This window comes from Ictidomys tridecemlineatus, chromosome 5, assembly GCF_052094955.1.
Source record: "Ictidomys tridecemlineatus isolate mIctTri1 chromosome 5, mIctTri1.hap1, whole genome shotgun sequence".
Classification (NCBI taxonomy): Eukaryota; Metazoa; Chordata; class Mammalia; order Rodentia; family Sciuridae; genus Ictidomys; species Ictidomys tridecemlineatus.
In genome coordinates, this window is record NC_135481.1 from 175,889,904 (window position 1) to 175,908,977 (window position 19,074).

Sequence of the window (19,074 nt, forward strand, 5' to 3'; positions counted from 1 at the left end):
GTACATCCAAATCTCCTTTGATGAGGACACTCTTAAAAGGGTGGCATTCAGACCTACCCTAACAGCTTCATTTTGACTCAGTCATCCCTTTGAAGGCCTGTCTCCGAGTACTGGTCCATCCTCAGGTACCGGGGGTTAGTGCTTCGACACGCAGGTCGGGTAGGCCACACACGAATTACCATAACCCCGGCAAAGTCGAACCTATAAGGAACTTTGATGCCATTATTGAGCAGCTGAATTTAAAAGCCCCGAAAGCATTCATTATCCGACGCCTTGCCTTGAGAGAGAATAAATTTGTCTTCTTGCCTGAGCCACCTTTGGTTGGATTGTCTGTTCCTTGAAGCCAGAATCATCACAACTCAGGCACCATGTGCGTGCTCAAGCTGTTCCCTCTGCCTGGAGTGTAACCTTCCTGCCATTCACCCTTCAGAACTTGGCTTGGATGCCAGGATCTTGGAGAATGGCTCCTGATTCTGCCTTCCCTGAACACGTCGCTGGCCGTAGATGAGAGTCCTGTGCTTAGGTGTCTCTCTCTCTAACCAGGTCACAGTTGGCATAGGCACCATACACCTGCTGCCACGTCCCAGCTCCTGCCCATGGCAGGCATTGATAATCAATCCCTTTTTCCTGCTGGGAGCAGATCTGGTTTTTATAATCCTCTACACAGGCTCTCCAGGCAGCCTCTGCCAATCATTTGGAGATGAATCCTATCTGCCACCGTTAAGTCTTTGAAAGCGGGGACTTTGTTTGGCTCATCTCGTTTTTTATTCACAAGCTAATTTTAATAATATATGTTTTCATTGTGTGCTTCTGTTCCCCTTTTCTTCCTGCAGCCATCTTCGGAGGCAGGCATCATTACCCTGTTTTTGACATAGGAGGATTCCGAGGCTCTGAAAGATGAAGTCACTTGTTCAAGGTCATTTACATTCAAACCCAGGTCCACCTGTCTCCAACCACTTCCACTGACATTTACTAAGCACCTCATCTGTTTGTAGCACCAGGCTGGTACTACAGGGAATACAGAGATACTTTTCTATTTCTAGTGGTAATTCAAAACACTGGTTTTTAAAATTTTTATCTATTTTATGTGGCACTGGGATTAAACAAAGGGGTGCACTACCACTGAACTACATCCCCAATCCTTTTTATTTGTTACTTTGAGACAAAGTCTTGCTAAGTTGCTTAGGCTGGTCTTGAACTACCATCCTCCTATCTCAGTCTCCCATGTCACTAGGATGACAGGCCTGTGTCACTGTGCCAGGCCAAACCCGTTTTATCCTAGTTGAGATTCCCAACAGTTCGGGGATGTTTGGAGTTAGTCCAGGGATAATATAAGGTTCCATTTTATAGACAGGGAAACTGAGGCCCAGAGAGCAAAGGGCTTACAGAAGCCAGTCACAGAGGGCTGGGGCTGTAGCTCAGTGGCAGAGTGCTTACCTAGCACGTGTGAGGCACTGGGTTCAATCCTCAGCACCACATAGAAATAAACAAAGAAAATAAAAGCCAGTCTTGGAAGTACCAAGACAAGAGATCAACTTTCATGCCGGCTGCCACTCTGAAGGTGGTAATTCTGGACTGGTTCAAGGGGTTAAGTGGCAATTTTGATGTCCAGAGCAGGATCAGGGATTGGCTAGCACATCCTGGCCTCTTCCTGTTGGTCTAACAGGCGGAGTGGAGATCTCATTTCCTGTTGCTGGGAAGTGACTGGCAGGATGTAGGGGAGCCGGAGGGAGAGCCATGAGGGCTGGGACTAAGCAGCCTGGGCCACTTCTTTTCCAGTAGAAGGAGGGTCTTGATCCTCCCTCCAACCAATACTGACATGGTCGCACCCATGCTTCCCAAAAACCTTCCGGGGCTGGGGGTGTGGCTCAGTGGTAGTGAGTTTGCCCAGCATCTGAGAGACCCTGGGTTCCATCTCCAACGCTGAACAAACCAATGAACAAAAATCCTTTCCAAAATAGTCCCATGCGCTGACACCTGCATCTTACAATTTCCAATCACTTTCTCATCCGGGCCTTGTGTCTCCTTGCCACACCTGTGACTAAGCAGGACAGGGCCTCCAGGGTTATGGTTCCACCTGAGAGATAAGGAAGCTGAGGAGTAAACTGCCCTGGGAAATGCAGCAAAGCAGTTTCGGACCTTGGGCCTCAAGAGCCCTAGTGTCACGGTCAGATGAGGACGGGCCACTCAGAACCTTTCCAAGTGCCCTGGGGGGTGGCATGAAGAGGGCATAAGTTCTACAGGCAAGAGACACTAGACTTTAAGTCCAAACCAGACAGCAGACCCAGGTCCTCTTATTCTCTAGGTGACCTTCTTGAGCCAGGCTCCGCATTTGAGCGTCAGTTTTTAAACTTGGTGTAATCTGAATGCTGATAACCCAACATGCTAAGGAAGGAGTGAGGTGAAATACAGAAACTGCTCAGCGTGGGGAGCTTGCTTCCCTAAGCTTCTCCTAAGAGACAATCAAACAGTCCACCAGCCACAGATAAGCAAATGGTTAATTATTTCAGGGGTGCTGGGAACTGAACCCAGGGTCTCATGCATGCTAGGCAAGGGCTCTGCCACTGAGTTACACCCTCACAGCACCAATGGTTCGTATTTATTGAACACTTAACATGTGTTATTATCTTCTAAGTGCATTTAATCCTTATGAGGTCAAACTAGTGTTATATCCATTGTATAGATGGGAACACTGAGGCAGAAGTGGAAATTGCCCAAGGCCATAACCCTAGTGGCAAAGCCAGTGTTCAAACTCAGCCATCTCCAAAGATTAATTTGTTTATATTCCTCTCCTTCTCCTTCTCCTTCTTCTTCTTTTCCCAGTTCTGGGGATTGAACCCATGCACTCTTGGCAAGTGCCTTACCACGGAGCCACATCCCCAACCCAATTTATTTTATACCTTAACTTGCTGGGACACAGCATGCTCACTCTTTTTCCACCCAGGGAAGGGGCGAGGCTTACTCCCAATTTCTGAAGGGAGAAGGCAACAGGCTGTGAAGGGGAACTGGCTTGGCTTGAGAAGGTCACACACAGGTGCAGAAGCAGAACTGGAACCTAGAATTTTCCAGACTTGGACTTCCAATCTGGGGGACTCTCCTCCAGGCTCACCCAACTGCGGAGCCCCTCAACAGCGTGCCTTCTGGCTGGAGACCTGGGGCCTTCTGCCTGGGCCTCACCCCTCAGGGGTAGAGTCCCAGGGCTGTGTCCTCCAGCGCCAGCCCCAGCAGAGGGGAGGGACAGGAAAGCTGCAGCGCTGGTGGAGTTTCCGACCAGGCAGGAAAAAGAACAAAAGCAGCGGGCAGCAGAGGGGGGTGGCCGGGAGGGTGCAGGAGGAGAGGGGACCGTCACCATGGAATATGAAGTCAAGAAAGGGAAGAAGGTACGTGGGAGTTTGAGAGGGACACAGGGTAAAGGAATGTCCCTGAAGCCGGGGATGGAGGAGCCCACAGGTGGGGGTGGCAAGTGGCCTGGGTGAAGTCTTCCTTCCTATTTGTCAGGACCTCCCTTTCTACCAGACATCTGGGCTCTCAACTCCCTGGCCTGTTTGTCCCCTTGTGGTGGCCTCTGCCGCCCCTGCACCGAAGGACAAGGTCTCCCCAGGCACGTGCTTCCCTGGTGGCTCCCTCCTGCAGACCCATTCCCCTGCTCCTGGACCAACCTGGACAGAAGGGCCCAGCGGTGGCAGTCCTGAGCTAGCAGCTGCCCTCCACGAGTCTCCACCTGCTCCCCTGCAGTGTTCCACCCACACCTGCCACTCCTTATCTCTGCACCAGGGCCAACTCCGAGGTCTCAGCCCTGGGGTCACCCCATCTTCACCCCTTCCTGACTCTGAGAACTTCTCTAGTCTGCTTTTCTGGGTATCTCATCTTCTTGGGGTTCAGGGAGCTCCTCAGATTCCAACTCCCATGCCACCTCCATCTGCACAGAGCCCTCTTTCCCCAAGAAGCCTGGGTCAGGGGCATTCTAAGGGACACCCATGTAATCTCTGGGCATCCAAACGTGTGTGTCCTGTCTTGGTTCGTGTCGTTGTTGTTGTTTGTTTTGTTGTTTATTTTTGGTACCAGGGATTGAACCCAGGGGTGCTTAACCACTGAGACACATCCCCAACCCTTTTTATATTTTACCTTAGATCTTGCTAAGGTGCTTAGGGCCTTGCTAAGTTGCAATCCTCCTGCCTCAGCCTCCCACCACTGGGATCACTGGCATGCGCCTGCGCCCAGCTGTTTATTCTTTTAATAGATATTTACTGTTGTGTGCCATGAATTGTGCCTGAGGCTGGTGAGGACACAGAGGTGAGCAAAGTCAAATAAGGCCCCTGCTCCCTCCCTGAAACTCACAGTCTCAGGGGGGAAACAACTATTAATAATAATAATTTTAAAAAGGCAATGGATTGATCAACGTAAAATTGCATAAAAGGCTCCATGCGCAGTTCTAGGGGGCAGACTATCAGGGTCCTGGCCATTGACTGGTCAGTTTGAGCTGAGAGGTGATGGGTAGAAAGAAAGGGAGTGGGGAAGAGGGTTTTGTGCAGAGGAACAGCACGTGCAAACAGTACGGCAGGAACGAGCGTAGTGTAGAGAGAACTGAGAGGTGGCCAGGTAGCTGCGCATGGGGAGCCAGGAGGAGTATGTAAGATGAGGCTGGACCATTCAGGATCACCCCACCCCACCCCACCCCATTCACCTATGAGGGATGAAGTCGCAGCTCCAGGGGGCACTCAAGGCCCCTGACCCACACACTGACCGCTCACAGTCCTCTAGGATCATTCCTACCCAGCCATCAGAGCTCCCAGGGGTTCGCCCCTGCTGCGCCCTCTGCTTGGAATGCCTTCTCCCTGATATTTTGCTCTCATTCTCAGCGCTTCCACATACCCCATGCAGGCTCCATGACACAGGTTCTAGAACGTGAGTGGGCATGTGTCAGAATCACCTGGAGAGCCTGACAAAATGCAGATCGTTGGGTCTCACCCCCGCTCTCTGATCCAACAGGGCTGGCATGAGATCTGGGAATCTGCATTTCTAACTGCCCCCTCCACCCCCCCCCATCCCCCACCCAGGTGATACTGGCTGCGGGGCCATGCTCTGACCACTGGCTTAGATCCTGGCTACTGGAGCTATGGGGTACAGACCCTAGCACCCACATCTGCTGGCACCTTGTTAGAAATGCAGCCTCAGCCCCACCCCAGATCTCCTGAATCAGAACTCAGTATAGTCTGAGACTCAGGAGTTTAGGTCATTTATCACAAGCCCTGGAGGCAGGGCTGGGGAAACACCAGTGCAGGCCCAGCCACACTGGCATGAATGAAGCTTACTGAGCAAATCTGTGGATGAACACATGCACCAGAATTGAGCATCATTTGTTTGTCCTTGTTCACCCTTGTTGTGGAATCTAAGTAACCACACTGTGCATTCTGCACGCTCGCTGGGTTTCAGCTGGGCCCCCACTGAAATCACCCAGGGACGCTTTACAAATCCTGATGTCTGGATTCCAGTTCCAGAATTTCTGATTCTCATGATTTGGGGTGTAGCTTGGGCACCTGAAGTTTTAGAAGCTGCCCAAGTGGTCACAGATTGCAGCCAGGGTAGAAATGGCTGCTCTGAGGTGTGGATGTCACACTGGGTCATGCATCAGAATCACCTGGAGGGCGTGCTAAATTTTAATTGCTGGGCCTCCAGTGTGGGGTGGGGACAGGAGGCCTGCATTTCTCTCAAGTGCCCAGGTGCCACCACTGGTCCAGGAACCACACATGACAACTGCTGCTTGAGAGAAGTGCTCAGACTTTCTTCTGGGGGGCAGGGGGGCTATAGGGGATTGAACTCAGGGGCACTTGGCTACTGAGCCACATCCCCAGCCCTATTTTGTATTTTATTTAGAGACAGGGTCTCACTGAGTTGCTTAGTGCCTTGCTTATTAGTCTGTGCTGGGCCCTGGAATGTACATCTTTAACCTTGATCTAAGTCATTTTTTGTACAGGTGCTTCTGAATTAGACTTAAATTTATGTATTTCTAAATTTTAAGGAAACACAGAGGATAGCCTAACACATACCTATGCACCTAACACTGGGCCACACCGACTATTTTTCTGTATTTGCTCCCATCTGGACCCATTTCTTATACCTGGCTAACAGGGGCTATACCTTCCTAGGTGATCAGAATGGAGGTTTTGGAGTTGGACTGCCTGGAGTGAAATATTGGTTCCATCACTACTAGCTGGTGACTTTACCAGTTAACTCCCTGCCTGGGCTTCATTTCTCCATCTGTAAAATGGGTACCCTTTCTACAGAGATTTTATGAGAATTAAATTTGGTCATGTAAATAAAACAGCCAACAAGGCAAGCGATTGTCAAAGCCATTATCACTATTTTTACTGTTATTCCCTCTGTCTCCCCCAGGGCTTTGTGTCCCCTATTCGAAGGCTGGTGTTCCCCAAGGCCGCACGTCGTGCAGCCTTTCGGACCAGTGTGAGCCGCCGGCCCCTGCACTCAATGCCCCTTTATCCTCCCGACTACCTCATTGACCCCCAGATCCTTCTGTGTGACTACCTGGAGAAAGAGGTCAAGGTGAGTGTGGGATGAGAAGGGGTGGGAACAGCCTTGGGGTCAGGAGAGACCTTTTCTGTCCCCCACACCAGCTCCTGACTAGGCCTACCTCAACACAGGGGAAGCTGTGGCTCATGGGAAACAGGACCTCTGGGTCCAGAGGGGTCCCACACCCCTCTGTTCTGCTGTGCACCCTCAGCAAGGGACCTCCTTTCACTGAGCACCCGTGTCCCCATCTCAACATGAGCTCCTGACCTATTCCCAGGGGAGAGTGGCTAGGAGAGGGTTCCCTGCCCTGAAAATTCTGTTCTCCCATAAGCTTTTACTACAATGACTTTGTGGTTGCTCTGATAGTGTCCAGGTTAAGAGCAAGCCACAAAGGTCTCTTGACTACCTAGAAGCTTTATTTTTATTTCCGGGATACCATGAAGGAGCAGTAAGGGATCCTAATTTAGCTAGGGGAAGACTGCAAAGGGATAGAGTTGCAGATTTAGCAAACAGGCCACCTAGTTAAATTTGAATTTCAGATAAGCAATGAATACTTTTTTAGCATAAACATGTCCCAAATATTGTACATACTAACTATACCAAAAACCTAAAAACAAAATTCCTGTTGATATGAAATTCAAATTTAACTGGCATTTTGTACTTTATATGCTATATAAATACTGCACACTGACCAATTGTGCCATGGGAGCGTCCCTGTATTTTATCTGGAAACCCTATACAGAGGGAAAAGCTAACCAATAAATCTACTTAAAAACTGGAGACTGAAATTTCATAGAGAATAAAAAGAAGAGGGAGGCTGGGCATGGTGGCACACACCAGTAATCCCAGCAGCTCAGGAGGCTGAAGCAGGAGGATTGCGAGTTCAAAGCCAGCCTCAGCAAAAGAAAGGTGCTAAGCAATTCAGTGAGACCCTGTCTCTAAAAATAAAATACAAAATAGGGCTGGGGATGTGGCTCAGTGCTCCAGTGCCCTTGAGTTCAATCCATGGTACCCACACCCCCACAAAAAATAAAGAATGAATGGAGAAGCTTGGCCCAACTGGTGGCACATGCCTGAAATCCCAGCAGTTTGGGAAGCTGAGACAGGAGGATTGTGAGTTCAAAGCCAGCTTCAGCAACTAAGCAAGGCACTTAGCAACTCAGCAAGACCCTGTCTCTAATAAAATAGTAAAAAGGACTGGGATGTGGCTCAGTGGTTAAGCACCCCTGGGTTCAATCCCCAGTACCAAAAACAGAATGAAAATTAATATGCTGATTTGAAGCATCATTTTTCTTTCTTTTTTTGAGGGACAGGGTACTGGATATTGACCCCAGGGCCACTCTACCACTGAGCTAGAGCCCAGCCCTTTTTATTTTTTATTTTGATGGTTTTTGTTTCTTTTGTTGTGTTTATGTGGTGCTGGAGATCAAGTCTTGGGGTGCTCTACCATTGAGCTACATCCCAGATCTTTTTAAAATTTATTATTTTAAAATTTGCTAAATTGTTCAGACTGTCCTCAAATTTATGATTCTTCTGCCTCAGCCTGCTAAGTACTTAGGATTTCAGGCATGCACTGCTATGCCAAGGTAGTGCATAATTTTTGGGACAAAATGATATACTAATTCGACACCTTCTTTTCTTTTCATTTGAGTTTTATAAAGGAATCCTAAAAGGACAAGTAATTTGTGGCCTATTTGGCAATGATGCTGGAGGTGGAGGCAGCCACTCAGGCTATAAGGAAATTCACAGGAGTCAGTTCTTTCAAGCTATAACAGTGGAGGCCAAGGATGTAGTTCAGGGGTAGAGTGTTTCATAGGAGAGCCCCTGGGTTCCCTGGCCAAATAAACAAAGCTATAGTAATGACTTTTGCTTCTTCATGAAACCTTATAGCTAAATGACCAGGTGTTAAGGCGGTATCAACTAGCATTTGAGAGTGTGGGCTCAGGCATGTGGAGTCCAGTCTTGCCCCTTGTAGCTGTATAAACCTGGGTAGGCTTTTCTTTTCTTTTTTTTTTTTTATGTCTCCCCCCCCCACCTTTTCAGGATGCTGGGGCTTGAACCCAGGGCCTTATACATGCTAGATAAGTGTCCTCTGGGCAGGATTTTTAGCCTTGCTGTGCAGTTTCATCCTTCTTGAGGATGAATGAGTGAACCATAAAGCACTCAGAACTGTGCCTGGCTTTTATTATGGGTTCAGTGAAGTTTATTATTGGGTTATTATTATTTTAGATATTTCTATCTCAGCCTATCTTCACTGTGTCAGTAAGGAGGCCAGGGTCCACCAAGGCTTCAGAGTGACCTCTCTGTGCCCTCTCCTACTCCATTCCCCATCTAGTTCCTGGGCCACCTCACCTGGGTGACTTCCTCACTGAACCCCTCCAGCAGGGATGAACTCCTGCAGCTGCTGGACACCGCCAGGGTGAGGCTCTGGGGAAGAAGAAGGGCAGGGTCTCCCTCAGGGTCCCTTCTCCCTCTCCACCCTCCCTGCTCCGGGGACTTAGGCCATCCGACCATCCCTGCAGCAGCTGAAGGAGCTGCCGCTGAAGACAACGGCGGAGCAGGACAGCATCTTGAGCCTGTCTGCCCGCTGCCTGCTGCTCACCTGGCGCGACAATGAGGAGCTCATTCTGCGCATTCCGACGCACGAGATCGCCGCCGCTTCCTACCTACAGGACGACGCGCTGCACCTGCTAGTGCTTAAGACCGGTACAGCATGCAGAACCCTGCCGCGGGAGGACCGAGAGGAGAGCAGAGAGAGAAAGGGCCTAACCTCTAGTCTTGGGAATGGGCGTGACCTGCGGCAGGGCTGGGGCTTGAGGCCGGGAGAGGGGGTTATGGAAAAGGCCTGATCACAATACCCTGAGACTAGCGGCAGGCGGAAGAGACCCCGTTCAAGTAGACTGAGCCCGAGGTTGAGTGACAGTGAGCCTGACTGCTTTCCTGATGGCAAGGGGTGCAGCAGTGGAAGGATGGAGAAGTCGGAAACCTGAGGCCAGGGAAGGGCCCTAAATTAAAGCGAGTGAAGAAGGGCAGGGTGACCGCTAGATCTGACCCGCGGGTTAGGGGAGCCTCCAGGCCTGAGGGCGGGGCCACGCACGGGGTCCCCGGCTACAGTCCGACCACTAGGGCGGGGCCAGGGCGGGGTTGAGGAGACCCGAGAACTCGGAACTCAGGTCGCAGGGGGCGGAGGCGGCGTTAAAACTGGGACGTGGTCAGAATTAAGGACATAGCATAGAGGCAGGGTAAACTTGACCACCACCCTCAAGTCAGAGGGCAGATCAGAGGCCAGGGCATTGGGGTGGGGTGAGGAGGGTAGGAGCGGCTGGGCCACCACCCCGAGGCCGGGGGTGGAGTCAAAACCAGGGAGGAGTCAGGCCGCGCGCCTGGCGCGAAAGTAAGCGCTGAGTGAGGTGAAGAGCTGCACAGCGGGTGGTCAGGGCGGGCCTTGGGCCAGGGGCGCCCGACTCCAGAGCGGCTGGAGAGGTCCTCCAGGTGGCTTCGGGAGGGGCCCCTTGGCTGCGATCTTCTGCAGCTGACCACCCCCGGCTTCTCCTAGGTCTGGGCGTGGACCCGGTGCCGGCCGGCGTGGACGCTAGCCCGGGTGGTGCGGGGCGTGACCCGGGCCCGCCGGGCGCAGCGCCCGAGAAGCGGCGGGTGGGCACCGCGGAGCGGCGCCACACCATCTGCAGCCTGGACTGGCGGATGGCGTGGGGCGGGGGCGCGAGCGCCGAGGCTCGGGCGGGGGGCGGCGGCGGAGGCAGCCTGGAGCGCCAGCGCGCAGGGCCGCGGGCGTCCGGCAGCTGGGAGCGGCGGCAGACGTTCAGCGGCAGCTGGGAGCGGCGACACACGGGCGGCGGCGGCGGCGCGGGCAAGCCCGGCGGCAGCTGGGAGCGGAGGCAGGCGGGCAGCGGCGGGGGCAGCTGGGAACGGCGCCACCCAGGTCCCAACCCGCTGGACCCTCAGGACCCCAGCCCCGACGCCTACTGCAACCTTGTCATCCTGGCTGTGGCTAACAGGGTGAGCCCGAGGACACCTAGTACCCTTCCTGGGGAACACTGTACCCGCCCACCCCGCCCCTTTCACCAGTTCCTGGGGTCTGCCTTTTCCTTCCTTCAGCCCCACCGAGGACTTAGGTGTGCCCATGACTCCCACCCTATGCCCTCTGGGACACATCTCCCTGGGTCCCACAATGGGAGGAAATCAAAATGGCCAATACACTTGAGAGTAACCCCCTCCTCAAGCCCAGCTTCTGCTACATTACGTTCAATGTCAGCACCACCACAGTCACAATCACGAGGACACTAAGATCAGCAGGAGCGGAGTGCCAGACCTAGGCAGACGGGAGATGGCATTAGCATTTAAATTTCAAGGCAATATTTAGTGGCAAATAATATAGGAATCTACACACAACAAGATTCCCTCCCCTTGAGACACTCACTTGGGTCTAGCTCTACACATTCTGGTTTTCCTCTGCCTCCCTGGCTCCTTCTCCAGAGCTGGTTCCTCTTCTCTGCAATCTCTGAAAGTTAGAGTGCCTCAAGCATTATCCTGGATCTTCATCCCTTGGCTACACTCATTTCTAGGTCATCTGTAGTCCCACAGCATGTGTGTATGTCCGTATGTTGGCAGTACTGGGAGTTAAACCCAGGGCCTCACACACGGTATTCAAGAGCTCCACCACAGACTGCCTCTCCAGTTTTCTTTTCTTTTTTTAACTTTTTTTTTAAGGTGGACATAATGTCTTTATTTTTACTTTACTTTATGTGGTGCTGAGGATCCAACCCATTGCCTCATGTATGCTAGGCAAGCGCTCTACCCCTGAGCCACAACCCCAGCCCTTTTAACTTTTATTTTAAGACAGTTTCCTGCTAAGTTGCCAAAGTTGGCCTTGAACTTGCCATCCTCTGCCTCTGACTCCCAAGTAGCTGGGATTGCAGGCATGCACCATCACGCCCACCTGGTCTCGTGACGTTTAAAACACTGGGACTCCCGTAATTTCATCTGTCACCAAATCTTTATTCAGTCTCTCCATTCCAAGGTCTAATGACCATCTCAAGCCTAATGCATCCAAACCTGTGCTTTGGATCTCCTCCCCCAAACCTGAGGCTCCTTGACCTCCCTGTCTTGGTGACTGGCAGCTTCATCCTTCTGTTGCTCAGGCGGAAACCTTACCGTGGTCCTTGGCTTCTCTTTCTCTCCCTCCCTCCACTCCCTTTCGCACACACCCACACCCTATGTGCTTTGTCAATAAATCCTATTGACCCTATTTTTCAAATATGGCCAAAACCCACTTCTGCATCTTCCATTGTCCCCACTCAGGCCCACATGCTATCTTCTGTCACTGGAATCATGATGTCATCCCTTTGCTGGCTCAGCCCTTTCTTATAGTCTGTTCCCCTACAGAATCAGAGCAGTCCTGTTAACACAGAAGTCACATCATATCACTGCTCTGAATCTTCCAGTGGCTCCTTCTTTCACTCAGAGTAAAAGCCAGCATCCTTACAATTGCTTATAAGGGCATCCAAGCTCCAGCCATGACCCCCAGCCCCTCTCTGGCCTCACCTCTTTCTACTCCCACCACCTCCACACTTTATTCCACTCTAGCCAGACTGACCTCCTTGTAGAGTGTAAGAGACCTGTGTGTTCTGGGTGGCTCTCTGTGGTACCCCTGACACCTAGAACCATGCCTGGCACATAATAAGTGCACATTAAATACCAATTGGTTGAATGAATAAATTAATGCATCTTACATTATACCTTGCGTGGGGACTAGGAAGGAAATAAGCAGATGGCATTCATAGAGATTGGGAGAGGGGAAAGTGAGTTTGTGCTTTTCAAACTGAAGGGCAAGGAAGAGGAAGGAGTTGGCAGAGGGATGGGCCTGGAAATCAGATTCCACACAGAGGTGTGTTCACTGTCTACCCCACCGGCCTGTGGGGATCTTAGGGTAGAGAGCCTGGCCTAGAGCTTGCCACATAATGAGATGAAATGAGAACTTGTGGAATGAGTATATAAATATAAGAGCTGCTCTCCAGGTTGTCTGAGGCTCTGGGCTCCTTTCTGAGGCATCGTGGTGCCCAGGAAGGTAAAGGAGTTAGAGTCAAAAGCCACACATGCTGCCAGTTTTATCTAATGCCACAGACCTGCTCTCTGAGCCCAGGCAAATCACTGAACCCCTCTAAGTCTTAGCATCTTAACTATAAAATAAGGATCCTCTCTGCTCTGTCCCTTTGTAGGGTCATTGTAAGGATCAGTCCTGGTTTAATGATTAGTAATTCCTCATAACCCCCGAATGCCTGTCCTGAGTTACATTTGAATTTACACCTTGGACTTTTTAGAGACACAAAATAGATAGTAGCTGCAAGAAAATATTCTGTTTTCATTAATTAATGCTTTCTTTTGTGTCTCTGCTTAAACATGTAAAGATGTGAATTCTTCTTCAAAGAATGTACAGTCTCAAAAAAGTTTTACCCAAGAATTTGAACTCCTTCCTTCAAGCAGAGAATGGAGTTTATGTATTCATCCTACTTTGATTTTCACACTGAATAATGAGACGCTCATATCTAAAACTGGCATCCAGTAGTAGTAACTATGTTGAGGTTAAAATCTTCATACTTTTTTTTTATATATATATACCAGGGTTTGAGCTCTGGGGGACTTAACCACTGAACCACATCCCTAGCCCTATTTTGCAGTTTATTTAGAGACAGTGTCTCACTGAGTTGCTTAGTGCTTCACTTGCTGAGGCTGGCTTTGAACTCGAGATCCTCCTGTCTCAGCCTCCCGAGTCCCTGGGATTACAGGCGTGTGCCACTGCGCCCTGCATCTTCATATTTTTAATAGCGCCTCCTTCTCTCTGGATCTCAACTTTTGTACCTGTATTAAGTTAAATTGGAGTTTAATCTATTATTATTATTTCTGTACTGAGTACTGAGTCCAGGGGAAGTTTATCACGGAGCTACAAGCATGGTCTATTACTATTATTATTATTATTATTATTTGAGATAGGGTCTTACTAAGTTGCTGAGGGTCTCACTAAGTTGCCCAGGCTGGCCTTGAACCTGCAATTCTCCTGATTTGCTGGGATAACCAGCGTGTTCCACTCTGCCTGACAGATTACAGTTCTTTTTGATAAGTTCCAGGACTCTCATAAATTGGAGTACATTTTTCATGGCAGAGAAGACAGCGTTCTCTGGATTCTATAAAGAAGTCATGAAACCCAGAGAGTGGCCATATAATTTTGATGGGAGACATCTCTGACATTGATTTAAAGGGGCCCACAGGCGTGGGCCTCGGAGCCTGCCCATGGCGTTTGAGAGGCGGCAGGCTTCCTGGTGGTGGGAGGGCCTGAGCTCTGCTCTTCCTCCCTGGACCAGGATGCCGCCGAGGAGTCCTGTGCACTCATCTGTCAGGTCTTCCAGATCATCTATGGAGACCAGAGCATCGAGTGTGTGGACCGGGCTGGTTACCACTACACGTCCACACCTGACCGGCCATGGCTCTGCAGCCGCAGTGAGTACCCGGGTCCCTGGCCTCCCCTTCGGTGCAGCATCCTCAGAGGTAGGGGAGGAAGGATGGCCCAGGACTCAAGGCTAGTGAAGGCCTTTAGGGATTCTAATCTCTGCCAAAATGTCCCCCTAATATGTAGGTAAAATAAACTGTTGATCTTCATGATGACCTCAAACCCCGTTCAATCAAAGATGTTCAGGATGCCCAGTTCAGATGGAGCTCCTCACATTTGGACTTTTCTCTTTTTGTTTTGGATACTTTACCAAAATCCAAGCATATGAACTGCCTTTCTGAACCTTCCAGTCTCACTTGGCTCCTAGATCAAAACCAATATTTGCGGATGGGACCTTGGATACAGTCGAGGGCTGAAATGAGAATGAGATTAACAGAGGCGTTTATTGATCACCGACTATCAAGTTGATATTCAGGTGTCAAATCTTATTCAATCCTCATAGCAACTTATCTGCCCTCTTGGCCTCGCACGGGACAGGTCCATCACAGATGGTCAAGTGGGACTCTTTGAAGGGATGTAAGAACCCTTGGGGCCTTATGAGTGCAGTTTGACACATGAGGACACTGAGGCCCAGAAGAGTCGATAGTAAATTGACTATTTCCTATGGTAGGTTATGTAGTTGGTGTCAGTGTCAGGATTCAAACCCAGATCTGTTGGATTCAAAAGCTTCTATTTGCAAACCTCACTTCCCAGGGCCACTAAATGAACCCCAATCACAGCCCCCAGCAGTGTAGCACCTGTTTGTGTAGCTCCTGCAGCAGGGCACCCGTTCTTTTCTTTAAAAGGCCCTCCCACCGGTGGGAGATGAAAGTCAAGTGAATGAGATCGTTCAACAGATTCAACCAATATTCTTGAGTGCTTACCACGTCAGATCCAGTGACGTGGATACACTGATGGGCAAAACCAGAGGTGGCCTCGTCTTCTCGAAGCTTTGTGGCTGAGGCAGCCTGACAGTAATCAAATAACTGCACAAATAAATGTGTAGCCAGACAGTGCTGTGAGAGCGTTCATGAGGAGCCAGCCTCACCTGAGGAGTGACACGGACTGAGCTCAGCCCAGAGGCTAGGGACAATACCTGGAGGAAGGGACAGCATGCTGGGAAGAGGCACGTTCTCTGTAAATAGTGCTGTTTTCCTCTGACGGTGTTGCCTTCTTTTCCCCTCATAAGATTATTCTTGTCTTGCCTCAAACACACAGTTTACAACCACCGCCCACACTGTCCCTTCCCCTGCTCTTCCCTAGGCCCCTGGTGGGCAGGCAGGAAGGTGCTATTGACCATGATTGGGGAGGAGAGTTGCCCAGGGGAGTCAGGGATCCTGGTGCCACTTTGCCACTCTGTCAGTCCCTCTGTGTCTGGTCCAGGTGACAGCTGCCGGACAGATGGGACTTACGCCTACGACGCGGACTTCAGCTGCTGCAGCTCCTTGTAGGTACCCTCCTTGTTGGGGACTTTACTCTTGCTTCCCCACCCCTGCACAAATGAGGTCACTCTTCATGAGAGGGTAGGAGAATATGACCCAGCCTTAATTTGGGTGGAGATGCAAGGCACTGTGAGGGGAGGTGGTATGAGCCCTGGGCTCCGGTGAGTTTATAGCATCCAGGGGACACAGAGCCCAGATGGGGTCCACGTAGGTCTGCCGTTCTCTCCCAGCTATCCAGATATGGTGGCCTGCAGGGTCAAAAATCACAGCTAAAGCCAAAAATAATTTTACTTTACTTTAGTTTGGGGTCTGTATAATTTAAAACCCTAAAAAGAAGAGTAGCTGAAAGAAGATAGAACTTTTTTTTCCTTGTGTTTTACATAAAATAGAGCAGGAGTTCAGGGCCTCGGTGTCTTTCAGAGACCCAGGCTTCTCTTTTCCTGCCACACCCTCCTTAGTGCTTGCTTCCATCCTCGGGTCACTTCATGGATCAGGATGGTGGTTGGAGCTCCAGCCATCACAGTAGCATGCTAGAGGCCTCTATAAAAAGTTCTGCTGGATTCCCACTCAGCAACTTCTGCTTCCATCTTATTGGTCATCTGATTGGTCACATGGTCATTACATTATCTACAAGCAAGACTGGAACATGGAGGATTTAAAGAAATTTCAGTTGGGAAACTGCCCAGGGGTCTGTTTTGGATGACCGACCATCCCAGTTTGCTGGAGAATGAGGGGTCTCCCAGGATATGGGATTTTCCGTAGTAAAAGAACGTCCTGGGCAAATCCGTGTCAGCTGGTTGCCCTGGCCATGTTACTGAGGGCTTTGGGTTGGTAAGTAGCAGTGCTTGCCGGTAATATGAGCCCTCCTTTTTTCTCTTTTCTTGCTCTTCCTTTTTAGTGGCAATAGATTTGCCTTCTTAAGATTCTGTACCCCTAGGCTAGTCCATCAACAACCTGATTCTGCTACAGAGACAAAAATCATGGTAATGCCTAACATTTTTTGAGCTTACTATGTGCCAAATGCTCTCTATAATGCACTTCATTATTTTTTTAGTGGCCACAAAGCAACATTATAGCTGCTACTATTTACTTATTCCATAGAGTCCATGATTCTAAATACTTTACAAATAAGAATTGTTCTCATTCCTCAAGGACACCGATTTCCATCCTCCCACTTTACAGATGGAGAAAACTGAGGAAAAGGGAAAGTTTAGCTTTCCAAGGGTGAAGCACCCAGTAAGTGGTAGCCTGGGAGATGAACCAGGAGTCCACACCCTCACCCAGGAAGCTGTCCTGCTTCTCTGGAGGTAATAATGCAAGGTGGTTCCAGAACAATTTAGAGACTAGGGTTGAGATTTTATTAAACCATAGTTAGCACCTTCTACATGCCAAGCGCTGTCCTGCGTGCTGGAGATACAGCAGGAAAAGACAGAGGGCAAGAGCCATGCCTAGCACACAGTAGGTACTCAAAAAGAAGAAAATCAAAGCCCCTGCTCCTGCCAAGTTCTCAACCCAGCATTAATGAGCATTAATGGTACTAAGCCCTGAAGAGAAGCCAGGCAGGAGGGACTGAGAGGACCACACTCATCCGGGGAGGCAGGAGGGCCTCATGGAGCTGACGACACCAGAACCAAAACCTGGAGGGTGAGGGCAGGCTGTTCCAGGTGGAGGGGAGAGCAAGCGCAAGCCTTCCGAACAGAGTGGAGCTTTGTGTGTTGATGAGCAGGCGAAAGGTCATGTGGCCACTGCAGAGGGCGTGGGGGAGGCGGTGGTCAGTGGGAATGTTGTTGGAGGATCTGGAAAGGGCTGCATCTGGAAAAGGTCTAACCTGGTTTTGAAGGGGATCGTGGAAGGCTTTCCTGAGGAGGCAATATTTGGAATCAAAGTATGAATAAAAGTTAGCTTGAGCCAGGCACTGTGGTCCATGCCTGTAATCCCAGCAGCTCAGGAGGCTGAGTCAAGAGGATCCCAAAATTTGAGGCCAGACTTAGTACCTTAGCACAACTTTATCTCAGAATAAAATATTTTAAAAGGGCTGGGGGATATAGCTCAGGGTCAGAGCACCTCTGGGTTCAATCCTCAGTATCCCTTCTCCCCCCCAAAAAAATAAGAGCTTGAGCAAAAGGAAATGGAAGAGAGGTATCCGGACAAAGGGAAGAGCTTGTGCAAGGACCTCTGGGAGTATTAGAGAGCAAGAGGGAACACAGTGAGGGACAAGGCTGGAGAGGTCCCAAAGTCAGATCATGCAGTGCCTTGGAAGCCAAAATGGGGTCTAGGATGAGGCCTCAGGCCCATAGTAGTGATGGCTGACCCCATGCACCTGAAGTGCACCCCAGGGAGAAGAGCCAGTGAGTGGCAAGTGAAGGCCCCTTTCCTCCTGTCCCTACAGCAATGGCTCCCAGGACACATTTGAAGCATGTTACAGCGGCACGTCCACTCCTTCTTTCCACGGATCCCACTGCAGTGGCAGTGACCACAGTGGCCTGAGCCTGGAACAGTTACAAGATTACATGATCACGGTGAGCTGGGGCAGCAGGGGACAGCACGGGCCTGGGCCATTTTATCTTAGAGTGACATGGGAGAGGGAAGTAGATACACATAGGTGCATTTCGGGGATCGTGCACAGTCCTGCTGGACATGGCAAAGCAGGGGACTTGGAGGTCAGGGACCGAGATGAAGAGTAAACTGAGGCCAGCTTGTGAAAGGCCTTGGCGCACGTCAGCCTGCCAGCATTCACTGGCTGTTTGCCAGACACTACTCCAGCACCAAGAGAGGGGCCACTGTTATCCTCAGTTGCAGAGGCGGAAGGCAAGAGTTGGAGGTTGGGACCTTCCTGAGATCATCGAGGTCACCCAGGGAGCTAGGATTTGGACTCAGGCAGCTTGAATCGAAATCCCATTCTTGCATCAGGACTGGTGTCCCCTGAGAAGGTCATGAAAGAGTTTTTGGAGGGGGGCTCTTGAGGGGGCTCTGGTTCTGTCAGGCAGGGGTTGGGTAGGGTTGCTCTCTGGGACTGATCTGCAGGGGTGTCGTCCGCAGTTGCGGAGTAAGCTGGGGCCCCCTGAGATCCAGCAGTTTGCACTGCTGCTGCGGGAGTACCGTCTGGGCCTGCCCATCCAGGACTACTGTGCCGGCCTGCTGAAGCTCTACGGAGACCGTCGCAAGTTCCTCCTCCTAGGTGAGCCCCTGACCCTCCCAGGCTTTGGCTAAGGCTCCTATTTGGCCCTTGATGTCAGCAATCGAAAACCGCCTTGGAGTATTTCCTCCTTATCCTTCAGACCAAGATCTTGAGACTATAGGGTAGACAAGGAGACTGAGGTGCAGAGAAGGGAAGGGCCTTGAAACACAGCCAGGAAATGGCTTATAAGAAAGACAGGACCCTGGTACAGCCATTTTATCTTAGAGGGACTACGAAACTTGTCCAAGGTCATACAGCTGGTAAGGATGACTATAACAATAGGAATACTAATACTGAAATATTTGGCCAAATATTTGGTTGAGAGCCCCCAGTTCTGGAAAGTATATACTATTTGTCCCCATTTTACAGGTGCAGAAAGTGAGGTTCAGAGTAATTATTTAATTAAAGTCATGTAGCTAATATGT

At 50.4% G+C, this 19,074-nt stretch overlaps 1 protein-coding gene across 3 annotated transcripts in view; it reads left to right on the forward strand.

The window, feature by feature from the left end:
* The first annotated feature begins 3,267 nt into the window (after window positions 1-3,267).
* Ccm2l (CCM2 like scaffold protein) overlaps window positions 3,268-19,074 on the forward strand; it is a 33,779-nt gene continuing 17,972 nt past the window's right edge. For 2 of the 3 annotated variants that reach the window (XM_021723246.3, XM_040274359.2), the window contains exons 1-9: window positions 3,287-3,380; window positions 6,394-6,561; window positions 8,864-8,947; window positions 9,051-9,234; window positions 10,085-10,545; window positions 13,905-14,040; window positions 15,413-15,476; window positions 17,861-17,990; window positions 18,511-18,649. In XM_021723246.3, coding sequence (XP_021578921.1) covers window positions 3,351-3,380; window positions 6,394-6,561; window positions 8,864-8,947; window positions 9,051-9,234; window positions 10,085-10,545; window positions 13,905-14,040; window positions 15,413-15,476; window positions 17,861-17,990; window positions 18,511-18,649 — 1,396 coding nt within the window. In that variant the 5' untranslated portion in view covers window positions 3,287-3,350. Of the gene's footprint in view, window positions 3,381-6,393; window positions 6,562-8,863; window positions 8,948-9,050; window positions 9,235-10,084; window positions 10,546-13,904; window positions 14,041-15,412; window positions 15,477-17,860; window positions 17,991-18,510; window positions 18,650-19,074 lie in introns of all 3 variants that reach the window. The other variant, XM_005320587.5, reaches the window with a different exon arrangement.